The following is a 12,934-nucleotide window of genomic DNA, read 5'->3' as shown; positions in this document are numbered from 1 at the left end:
AACACATGGTTTGAGTGTGGGAACAATCGACCCATCATCCATCCTGAACTCCTCCACGTGGGCTTTGTGGCTTTATATTAAAGCCTACACTCACGTCATAATTATTAAAGCCACTATAGGGCTTTGTCACTTGAACGTAAATGGATGTAATTTTGGGGCACTTGCTGAAACAACAAATCGTTTTTTTATTCTTCTTGAGTAAAGTCTTGTCATACCACTAGCAGCAAGGTGCTTTTAAGTGATGATACATGACCACCAAGACAAAGCAATGGAAATGTGGGAGGAAGGTCCATTATTACAGTGAAAGTATATGGACTTGTTCACCCCTGCTACACTCTCAACAATGCAGTCACTGGTACCCTGTATGTACAGAATATTCCCACTGTATTTTGTGGGCTGTAATCTAAAGCATTACCATCTTTTGCCAGTTTTCTTTCTTTTTCTTTCAAGATGTCTGATAGATGTCTGACTGCATGTTCTTGGTTTCTGCAGTTTCCATACAACTGGCTTTGGTTTTACAGATTGGAAAATATTTTAGATGAACAAGAAGTGTGGTTATTTAGCTGAAGAGAATGTTGCACTCTTGGCTTGTCTGGTGCACGACTGATGAAACAGCACGGTTTGAAGGGTTGTACTTGAAATCCAAAGAGGGCTCCTTGCAAATGTTAAAAACCCACTCAGCACTGTCAAACATTAGCCACAGGTGAACATTCGCTCTGCAGCAGGATCGTCCAAAGCTCCACTGGTTCTTTACAGCAACAGACAGAGCAGAACACCAATACTGACAGCCTGGGAGTTTGACTTGTGCAGGGGAAATCACAGAGGATACAGACTCTAAATTTACTGGGCTGTTTTGGATAAAATGAGTGGATTTGTGTTGAAAAAAGTGAAAATCGTTCAATCTGGCTGGTCACATGTGCTGATGGCAAATTTGTGCAGCTTATTCCTCCCAGTGAATTCCAAAAGTCACACAAAACTATTCTCTTTCAAGACTTTTAATTATGTTGGAGAGGAAAACGTGAATGAGAAGCTGTCAATCATGTACAAACTACAAAGGAGCTCTGTTCACAGCTTCCCATTCGCTCCTAATATCTGCAGTTCAGCTTCTAAACAGAATAAGATGTTTAGCTTCTGCTCTGAGCCTTATAGCTTCCTCTGACAACACAGGTCACTTCCTCAGTATTGTTACCGGAAATTTGGTCGTTTCATTGACCTGAGAGGGAGTTCATACATTCATACATATTATTCCACATATATTTCACAAGTTGAGTCAGATATTTTAGAGAGTCAAAGTTCTAATACTTGCTGTTTTGTGACAAAAAAATAAGTCTGTGATTTATTATTTGATTTAAATATTGTACCTCTGTTCCAAATGCAGCAGGTTTTGAAACACAGCATTGTGTAGGGAAATCAAATCTATCCAGACAATTTATTTGACAGTTAAATTGATGCATAAACATTACAAAAATTTAATATTTTATAAACTTTTTGGTGGCTAGTCAAATAGTTCTCATTTGGGAATTAAGGAACCGTAACTTAAGAATTTCTTAAATGCTATTTGTGGCAAGCCTGTTTGTTTCTCCTCAAATATATTATTCAGTCAATAGAAAATAAGTTTTTTTTGTCATTATGCCACAGGATTCGCCTTCTGCTCATCACAAATTGGTTAAAGTCAACCGAAGAGCCAAAGAGAGACCAACTGCTAACTGTAACTTGTGAAATGGCTCGTTCATTAAAGCTTGGTTCGGCATAATTATATCAGAAATGACTACTGCCTGCATAACTTCCTTACATTTTATTCAAACAAAGTTTACTTCAAGAAATAAATTGATGATGAAGCCTGAGAGTGAGCTCTGGCAGTCAACTCCAGTCAGCCTCCACACTCAGAGGGCATGTACAGAAAACTGCATATCCAATGCACCGTGCACTGCTCACTCTTTCACTGTCACGCCTGCTGCTGCACCGCTCACCTGAAAGCTGTGCTGTACCAGACTGCTGCTACTTCCACAGCATTTCATAAGTCCTGCAGTATCTGCCTGCTCTGGGTCTACGCTCCCCTGCGAGGGAAGTTATTATCTTTTTATCGCAAGTCCCCACTTCATGCTCGACGCCTCCTGGTGAGGAAGGATGAGACTAGATGCCAAATGTCAACACTGTGCATGAGCTATATTTACATAATAATCCATTCATCGTGAGCGGCTGATTAAAATACAGTGGGAAAGGAAAAGCCAGCCGATGAAATAGATAATGAAACCTCAGAAAAAGGTCTGCCACGATATGAAACACTTCAGGACAGGCTGAAGGAATCCAGTGTCAACTTTAGAAAAATGCACCTTTTCTTGTCAACAGCTGCAGGCGAAAGCTCTTAAGCTGTATTTGTCAAAAAAGTTTCATTCTTCACTTTTTTGGTGCAACGACATGGAGGACTGGCCGTGACATAAAAAAGAGGACCTCTCGGCCAATTTTCAGGTTTCAATACACAAGTAAAAGCTCACAATGGAGGTTTCTGTTCAACCTCTGAGATAACGAGCCTTGACCTTGTGTTAGTCTCCAACGTCTAGAATCCTTCAGTTTACTCCTACCTTGATTAAAGCAGTTCAAGTATCATCTTTTACAGGCACGATTCTGCCAGTTCATTGCTTTTCCCCCGTTAGTGGCATTGATTGTCTACTCGCGTGGTTTGCCAAGTGTTAATCAGGAACTGATTAGAAGCAGAGGATGGAAATTCTAATTGATTTACCCCAGCTAAGGACTGAGATTAGTAACTTAAAGGGGAATGCCACACAGTTTAAATTATTTAGGCATGTTATTGCTGTGCCCCGGGACAGAATTACAAGTCAGAGACAGAAGCCTTGAATTTGTGACTTGGTACCGCCATTCATTATCTGAGGAGCACTGCCAGATTTCACGTCCCACTTTACATATTTAAGGGTAAGTTTTTGAGTTTACGGCTTTGGGGAAGAGTTGTTTTGTGGAAGTTTAAAGTATTGACCGATCTGCCCTGAGGTATAGGAGTAACGTGGATTCTTTAGAAGGGTGGCATGCCCCTATAACTCCTTCTCAAAATGCAGTGCAACACTTCCGAAGATTTAAGCTCATTTCCCATGCAAGGGGAAATAAAGAGCAGCAAGTCATTGCAAAACCTTGACTTTGGTCTAAATTGGGTTGGAGTCCAGGGAATGTAATCTGGGCTCCCTCGGAGGAAGGATAAAATGAAAGTACTTGCAGGAAGCCAGCCCTTGCCAATAAGCGTGGGCACCCAATAGATGAGGAATGCAGAAACCCAGTGGGACATTCAGGTACATTCAGAAAATACAGACACGACAGGGTGACCAAATTACATACACCTGATACAACGGAAACATGACTGTCGAAATCAAGCATTTAGTAAGATTTGGGATGATTCTGCAGTGTACAGCCGCCAGCATCACGGTGATGAATTCCAAACTTAAAGGCAGGAATTTAAGCTATGAATCAATAATGTTAAAATCCTCCTTTTTTTAGAATCAGTATTGTCATGTCAGAGATGGAGTACGGCATGTTTTATGCAGTTTGCCGTCTTGCAGTGAAATAATGTGTCCATGGGAAATCCGGAGGGAATATGATCACAGATCCTTCCACTTTCTTTAATGCCTTTATCCACTTTATTCTATCTCTGCTTCTGTCTTCCTCCTACATTTATGACACAGGTAATGGATACCCACTGTTTGGAAAAAGCAAGAAAATTGAGCCATTTTTCCTCTCATTATTTCCTCTCCTCTGAAATCCCCTTCTTCAGTTCCTTTCATCCATAATGTCCTTTCTCGTGGGCTGTCACAGATGGAATGCTCCCTTTCTTCGCTTGCTATACTGTCAGTCTTATCAGAGCGCGGGAGCCATATAACCGCTTCATCTGCCCCACAGTGTATTTACTTTTACAAATTCTGCCCTTCATTGCCTTCTGGCTCATCCTTTCCCTCAGCCCTCGACTCTCTTCCCCACCTCCATCTCTCATCTCCTTTTTAAATCCACATCTCTCTGTCTCGTCTCTCCTCCCCTCTTCTCTCCTCTACTCTCCATATACATCTCTTATCTCTCCTTGTATCTCTGGCATATAAATAATTGATGGCCCATCTTTGACTCGCCTGGTGTAGTTAAAGGGCGACCAAAGTCTGGCTTATATGCAGAGTCTACTTGCTGCACTTGCACAGGAGACACTCTTCACTAATGACCTACTTAGTTTTGAATAAAAAGTATTTTTCTACTCCTTTTTTTTCTGTTTGCACAACGTCAGAAGACTTACGGCTTCATCCAGTCCACTCAAATAGGACATAAGGGCTCCCTATGCTAGATTCTTACATCAGTCTGGAGATAGCTTGCGTGTTGCCTCGTGCAGGAGTTGTGATGCCGTGCAGTAGCTTGTAGCACGAGTCTGTTTAGGAATCAGATCAACAGTTCTTTATTGTTGCAAGAAATTGCAGTCTGTGTCATTTCTCTTGTCATTCAGAATTCTCTTTCATCTCTTTCTCTTGGAGGAATCGAGATTTGGATGTAATCGTGTTTACAAGCCCTAATGCAACATCTAATTTTGACTGAGCAACGTGACTGGCCGAGAGGGATCCCACCTATGATATGCAGCAAAAAGGTGGACGCGCAATAAGTGTAATAATGAGTGTAATACACATGTATTTGGCTGAAAATGGCTGTGCACAATATTAAAGTGCCACTCATCAATAATTTTAACCACAGTGCCAAATTACTTTGTGGGATGTGAAATCACTAAAACGCACCAGGAATTATCATTAAACTCTGACGCTCTGTGCAGCTTTTCAGCCTCTTAGCTCATTGTTTCAGCATGTTTGCTCTTTGGTTCAGTCTCACAGCTCCCATCAACCTGTTCAGTAAATAATCTCTAAAAAGCAGACACTACCTGCTCAGCACCAAACAGACAGTCAAACAGTCAAACAGCAGAAAACCAAGACCAAAACAGCTATAGTACCAACAGCATCCTCGATAACTGACTTCTCTTATGCTTAAGTGACTTCCTGACATTTTTGACATTCTTAGGAAACATGAAGAACCTCTACACAGAATAGTTCTCATCATATAATTTGTACGAGGACTTGGTACTACCAGTATCGGTATATCCTAGTTTATTCCATACAAACGTTTGGATGAATAACAGAAGTCTTGATTTTAATTTAGCCACGATAGTCATTTCTGCATCTCACACACAGTGCAGTAAGAACAACGAGGAACTAATCTGACGGCTGTGTTCTGTACAATTAGATGTTTTTATTTTGGCATGTTTTTCAGCAGCACTTGACCAAGCAGGATGCAGTGAGCATGCATTGGATGTTAGCTTGATCAGTGATTCCCTTTGATGAAGTACCTCACCATTTTTGGAGGCTAAAAGTTCGTCTTTCAAAGTTAGTCTTTGATTGTTTATGTTGTTTCCCATGGTAATAGCTGCAGATTAAGTACTGACGATGGTTCAAAAGTACGTAAGAGCTTGTTATTGTTCGGTAAATGGCACCGTGTAGAATTGAAAAGCAGGCTGAAAGGGCTGAGAGCATTTGGTTGTCAAGTACGCTGTCCATCTCTTTCCTAGGAAAAAAATCTCAAGTGTCATGTCGGCATTCTGGGATTTAATATACAGTCACCACACCTCCAAAAAATTCTGCCTGGCAGTTTTGTTGAGCAATTTTTCACAGTTGTTGTTTTGAGTGAAAATATGAAACTGTCACCACGGTTTGTTGCATTAAACATGTTTTGTTGTTAAATCACATTCATAAGGACGAAAACAAAAACACAGGCTGTTTTCACATGGGACAACTGAGAGAAAGGTTTGGTATCACATCCTCTCATGTTCTGTAGTAACTCATTCATGTTAATTCATGTTTTGTTTCTCAATAAAACCTAATGGAACTTTGTCTTCTGTCAGTTTCACCTTATTTGTTGGAAAGTCTGTTGAAAGTCTTTAGCAGTCTGGCATGGTGACGTCTGTGGTGTAGCATTAGAGTACTACACTTGTGGAAATGTAATGTAATTATAGTGAATGGAAATGGAATGAAAAAGCTGAACACCTGGTTTATCTTGCCGCAGGGCATATGAAACGTTTTATCCCACAGGCACTAGTTCAACAACACTGCGTCGCACGACTACTCAGACCTGCAAGCATGTAATGATCTTCAATTATTATGCACAACACCCTCAAATGCATCTACACGCACATAGATAGTACTGTTTACCATAATTAAATTACCTGTTGTGGCAAATATCACATTTCTTGACATGGATCTATTACAATTTCCTTCATGTGAGCTCCATCATCACATAACACAGGAAAACAACGCCTCCTCTTAACCCTGTCCTGCATACAGTTCCTCATCCTCGCTCAGCATTTTTTTATGCCTCCAAATGGCAATGTGTTATGTTAACAAACAGTCCACTGAGATGCAGGATCGGGTATGATGTATCAAGCACGAGAGGGAGCTGACACATGGTCTGACTAGACAGCAGAAGTGATTTCTAATAATCACTATGTTGTGTTTGCATGTTGAAATCGAGACAGCTTGACAGGGAAAATATGAAGGCCTACATGTGTAAGAACCTCGTAAAGTGATATAACATGAAGCTCTGGGTCTGTGTTTTGTATGAACATATAAACTGAAATTCACAGGCAGGAGACGCAGGAACATTCTAAGGAGTAATCAGTTCAGATCAATACACTGACTGAAACTTACTGCGGATGAAAAGTTTGGCTTAAATCTTATGAATGGTTGCCAAATAAAGGAATCAAGAAAGTGATGTGACTCACCCTCCAACATTAGCGCATTAGCAGCTACTGAAGCTACTCTTTGTAAATGTAAAGTAACTCATTATCGTGTACCCTCTAGAGTTTTCTTGTAAGCACAAAAATAAGATAAAGATAGAAGTACATTCAGTGTGCTGATTATCTTTCCTTCCTCATAAAACACAACACAAAGGTGACGTTTGATATTTTGAAATCCTGCAGTGTTTGCATCTATGATTGCTAGCCTGTAGTCTTCTTCTTTCTTGCCTTTGCCGGCGCCTTGCTGCATTTTTATCGGCATGCTAAATTGTTGGCAGGAGTGTGTATTGCATCACCAAATCCTTGTGTGCAAAACACAAAAAAAAAAAAAAAACACAAGCACCCACTCGTAAAAACATGGCTCCACAGCGCTCTTGGTGACCTGAAAGCAGGATTCTGCAGCTGCGTGGCCTGTTTCTCAATTTTATTCAGAGTTGTGTATCAGAGTGGGTAGTTGATGAGAAATCTAGAATATCTGCCATGTTTCCAGATTAAAAATGACAAACAACAACCAATAACAGCCAATAAAGTAGTGTGTTAATCCAATCAGGTGTAGGAAGAGTGTGTTAACATCTGAGTGAAGTAGAGAACTTGATTAATATTGTACCGCCTACTTAGAATGAATTTTATCTCATGGAAATGTCAGATTACAGCGAGGAAAATTCAATGGAAGGCTTCGCCAGGCGACAACTTACCCTGTTCATCCCTTTAATGTCTTTAACACAACATATACAGCAACCCGTGCTCGACATCTAAAGGCTGTGTGGCCAAGTGAAGGCTGTGTTCATTGTTTGGGCATTTGAAGGCTGAGATTTAACAAGCTGTTTGGTGTCTGCGGCAGCTCACAGGCTAAAAGGCTGCAGTGTAGGAGAGAGCAAGGTCAGCGCAGATCAATGCGATTGATGTTTGATGGGATTGACCATCCAAATGTGTAAACAAGGCTGAGCGGCTTCTGTGTGTGTGTGTGTGTGTGTGTGTGTGCGCGTGCATGTCGAGTTCGTGTTGGCTGCTTGTATACATCTCCCAAGCGCTCCGATAGTAGTGCTGATTTTAAATGAATGTATTTTAGACGCACTGACTCGATGCTTCGGTGTATCTCAGCATGTTTATGCGACTGTGACTGTGCTCACACGTACAGTTTGCTCTTTTGATTCAAAGCCTTCCGGAAAAGCTGATTTTGTTAAATGTTTTTATCTTGTTTGATTAGGTTCACATTGCTGAACTAAGCCCACATGGATCTGAATGTAGCTTGTTTGTTTTATTGAACAGCGGCTCCGTAACCTGCCGTCCTGCAGTGTGTTGGTTCAGGCAAAGCAGATCCAATTCAGCCACTTTAAGTTCTGCAAAGTGAACATGTTTTCACTGTTGACTGTGTTTATTAGTCTTAATGCCATGTGAGAACACTTGAGGGAATATGAGTATGAACATCAGTACAGATTGCACTCTCCAGCTAAGCAGGAGAAACTGCAGGAAGTCAGGCATCAACATCCACTTTGTTCTGCCTGCAAACACTGGGCCTCATTCATAAAAATGTTCTTAGATGTATACTTGAACTCAGCCTTAAGATCATTTCCGATGGTGTGCTTACGTTTAATTCATAAAAGATGCTGAGCGTAAGCATTTCCATAATCAGGTTCTAAGAATCCTATTTGTAACGTATCCACCTGTGATCTGTAAATCTCAAATCAACACCTGGCTTGCAATTTCCCCGTATACAATCCCTGCACAAATGAGGGTTTAGTCACAAATAGCCGTGGGCCAAAAGAGGAAAACAAACTTTTTAAAAAAAGGAGATCACAGCGATGGCAGAGCAGATCGAAGCCAGGCAACACGTATAATTCAGAGGAGTAAAGAGCGGTTTGACAAACAAAGGCAAACACACAGCTTGGGAGTGTCACTGCTGCAGAGAATGAGGTGAAGCAGGAAGACAGAGCTGTGGCTGATATTAAAAAGAGAGGCTTGACCTGAAACTACAAGTGAGAAATGCTGTACACAACCACATCATTACAACAAAGGGAGGGAGGCCTGGTGCGGCCAGCGCATCACGGCAATCACTGGAGAAAATGTTGTATGCGTATGTGCCCCAAACTGCAATACCCCTACATAACCAGCAGGGAAATCTCGACTTTCCTCAGAAACAAAATCATTTCCACTTTCCAAAGTAAGGTTTTAGAAATAACTACTGTGTGGTTAGTACTACCCCAACCCTAAGCCTTCTGTGTGGTCTTCTGCTCAAGTCATACTTCAGGTCAAAATTGATGGTACGTCTGTTTTATGACTATGTTTAGGGTGTCTCGGTGCTAAAGTGGTCCGCCATGCTGGCCCTGAAAATTAGAAACTAGTGTTCTAACATGTGACCACATCTTCCACAATAGATCATTAGATGCTCCGCATTGTTTTTGCTGTATGTAGGAAAACATGCTGTTTCTAATTACTCTGAACGTCCTCCACTCTGATAGATTGCCCTCTGAACAATGAGCACATTTGGTAAACAAAGATACGTAAGGGATCCTTCGTGCAGCCATGTGCAATCAATATAACAAACAGCACCAACACATCCCCTGTGCTGGGAGATTTCACCATGTTCTCTCAACTTTTGCACATATATCGTTGCATTACTGATGATTTCTGATGTGTGTTGTTTATCTTATTAAAGTTGTGTTTGTTCTTTTTACTGTCTTTTTTGTGAGATAAAGACAAATTTCATGTCGTGATGGAAAATAGAATCCATTTCTATTCTATTTGCTGTCAAATGATTGTAAAAACGTTGTGAAATTCGTATCAAAAACTTCATGTTGGTTGGTTCCTTTCTAACAGTTTGCACTGCAGTTTTCTTTGAAGACAGCTAAGAATCTGTTATTATTTGTTGCCACTTGAGTTCAAATTACATTTTTTTTCCCCTTCATGAAAATGGAAACAAGCTTCTCCAAATATTTGATGCTTAAAAGGAAGGCGTCCTCCATCACGCCTCACTCAAACTCAAACGGGTAGAAGTGAGGTTTGTTAAATTGTCTCATTTTCTTTTCTGATCCAACCTTTCCTCCTGTCCTGTGTTCTCAGATTGATCACTACGCCCAGAGGGATCTGAAGAAGGGCCTGCAGCTCTTCGGCACAGAGGGCAACGTGGGCTTGACCAACGCCTGGATGATAGTACAGACTGACGTAAGATCAGCAGCGGGGGCGGGCGAAGACGTTTAAAACACAAAGCCCTGAAGTTTTTCAGATCATTCCTTCTCTTAGTCACAGTTTGCTGAGGTCGTGGTGCTTTAAAAAACTTAAACATTCTGTTGTGAGCATCTCAGCCCATTCAATATTAAATTCAGCGCCATTTAGCGAGTCAAGTAATGCAAAATACCTTGTCACAAGCTGAGATACATGACTTTTTGACTGCATTATTCATTGCGACAGTGCTTACTTTTGCTATCGGCAAGGTTTCATTTGTTCCGCTGTGATCACATTAAATTAAAAGGGAGTAGTGAAATGTTGAAGGGCCATTTGATTTTACATTTCTCCATTTTGTGTAAAATTTGAATAAAACACTGCAATCCCTTTTGCAGTTAATGTGATTTGGACATTTATAAGGAGGCTGGTAAGGAAAGAATATAAAATGACCGGCCATCTAAAAAAAATGTGTGAAATGTTGCTACAGACAGCAGCAAACACTCGAAGCTTTTCCAGTTTAAAAGCTTCGGTAAAAGGCTGTCAGAGAGATTAATGCAAACATCATAGACTCTCTGAGGTAATCTTTGTTTCCAGCTCTCACTTTGATGTGCTTTGTCCGTTGCATTATTTATATATATATTTTAAATTTGAAAGAAAACACAATGTGAGGAGCAGAGATTTGGAATTAAGTATTGCAGAGGACGGATAGCGCTGCCGGTGAATGTCTTCAGGAGACGGCGGATGATAGATCGGAGACTTCAGGGCTCTTTGGACCTTTTTCACGTCACAGATCCAGTGTTATGGCATGTAGTTTTGTCCCATTAGCAAATGCGGTAAACCCTGAATGTCTGGATGCGGTCTGTGTCTGTGTGCATGTGTGTGTCGAGTGTCTGGCTGGTATATAGTGTGTCTGTGTGTGTGTGCACGGTGACTGAAGAGGCATAAATGATGACAGAGAAATGTATTGCCGAGCTGATAACATATGCAAATGCGTGCGTGCGTCTGCATGTGTGGGTGTTAATGTGCAGACTTGTTTTTATTACAGGATGATAGCATGAGGAGGACCTGCCTGAACGAGCCACCATTTCAAAATGTATGTGTGCGAGCGTGAATGTGTACTTCTTTGCTTGTCGGATGAGCGCCGCTGTGTGTGTGCATGGGGCTCCATGCAGGCTGGCTGAGAGGAAGACCATTAAAAGGCAGCTCTCATTCTGTCACTGCTCTCCCTCCCAAGCCTCCTTCATACATGCTGAGTCACTGAATAGATAATACAGCAGATGTCCCTGGAGCAAAGTTCACCCTGAATATTATTAATGGCTGCTTATGGGATAGAAAAGGATCTACATACATGAGAAGAAGCAGTAAAAATATCCACAAGGTGCCAAAAATGCCAGTACAATAGATCAGAAAGGGACACATGCCACAGTGGTTGTTAACGTTTCAAGGTGAAAACATTTAAATATTGTGACTCTGTGCAGTTTTTTAGCCTTTGATTTGTTCTCAAACATTAAAACTATGCTTCCAACGCTTTCTAGTTGTTTGAATTCTGCTGTAGTTCATGATAAATTGCAAACTTGATCCATTGTTCAAGCGGGTGAGGGAGTTTTAAATTAACACACGATCCCCGATTCCGTGCACGGAGAGGCGTCGGGAGCGGCTCGGCCGGCATTATTCCTGTGTGGAATTAAAGTCCACTGAATGAGCAAAACATCAGGGGTGCTTTGTCTTTTCATACACTGATGAATTGAATTGTGGTGAAAGCCATGATCCCTTATCAAAAATCCATACCCATCACAAAGGGTGGGGAAGATGTAGATAAAAAAGAAGCGGGGAAGTTAGAACAGGATTTTAGGACTTTGAGACAAACGAGATGTGGATTGTTCAAAATAGGCTGCAGCTCAGCCACAGGAAGATGAAGCTTTTTCAGCACCCGTGAATTATTTTGTCCAGTAAATCTTATTCTTGGCAGGTGAATCATTTTAGCCTCTATCAGCGGAGGGTGTTTGTTTGGTATCGTGCAGGATTTCAGTGTGATGATAATAAAAGGCCAGATTCTCTTCATTGTGTTTCTCTGGTGCAGTTTCGCTGCTGTGGAGTGACCAACCACACCGACTGGTTTGAAGTGTATAATGCCTCCCGCGTGCCGGACTCCTGCTGCCTGGAGTACAGCGACAATTGTGGCCTGGACAACCCAGGAACGTGGTGGACGGCGGTAAGTGCTGGCGTGAAAGTCAAAGAATACCTCCAAAAAGTGCTGCAAACACAGAAGCAAAAGTGTGAGGAAAGCATTAAGGAGGCGTGTTTATCTGCGCTAATGTAAACTGCTAATGTTAGCATGTCCCACCTACTAGCTCACAACCTACAGTAGTAAAGTGCTAGCATATCATTAGTTTACCACATTATTTTGTGGGGTGTACAGTTAAAATGTTTGGGAGCTGAACGCTACTTTACCGCAGTTTGTACATCATACTGGAATTTAGTAGAATCAACTAATCTTTTCTCAATATGCTATCATGAATATATACGTTTTCCTGATTTCAAGTCAATTCAACTTATCATTAGCTTAACTGGCTAGCTAGCTATAGCTGATTAAATGTGTCGACTGACAGCTGTCAGCTAGAAGTGGCTACTGGAAATCAGGCATCAGTTGTTTTGAAACTGAGAGGAAAATCCACCACGAACGTGTTGCGTGAGGGCTGAAAGCTCAGAAACTGAAGGTAGATGGAGCAAACGGTCAACTAATACTGGACTTTGGTGAACTGAGGGCACAAATATCGTCACACAGAACATATTGTGTTCCACTTCATTAAACATATCAAAGTGATCATCTGTATTGGTGACGTATTGACCAGGGGAACTGAGTCCCGATATAATGAAAACAAAGACGAGAACATACAACTGGGATGAGGCCGTCACAGAGCTGGCAATATTTAATTTAAATGCAAATTTGTAACAGTG

General features: G+C 41.3%; 1 protein-coding gene across 2 annotated transcripts in view; it reads left to right on the top strand.

Annotated features, from left to right (window-relative positions):
• Positions 1–12,934, top strand: part of tspan4a (tetraspanin 4a) — a 132,258-nt gene that overhangs the window by 105,877 nt on the left and 13,447 nt on the right. For both annotated transcript variants that reach the window (XM_041937660.1, XM_041937652.1), the window contains 2 exons: positions 9,875–9,976; positions 12,057–12,188. In XM_041937660.1, the coding sequence (XP_041793594.1) occupies positions 9,875–9,976; positions 12,057–12,188 (234 nt within the window). The remainder of the gene's footprint in view (positions 1–9,874; positions 9,977–12,056; positions 12,189–12,934) is intronic.

This window comes from Chelmon rostratus, chromosome 1 (assembly GCF_017976325.1).
Source record: "Chelmon rostratus isolate fCheRos1 chromosome 1, fCheRos1.pri, whole genome shotgun sequence".
In the NCBI taxonomy this organism is placed as follows: domain Eukaryota; kingdom Metazoa; phylum Chordata; class Actinopteri; order Chaetodontiformes; family Chaetodontidae; genus Chelmon; species Chelmon rostratus.
This window is presented reverse-complemented; position numbering and strand designations above follow the sequence as displayed.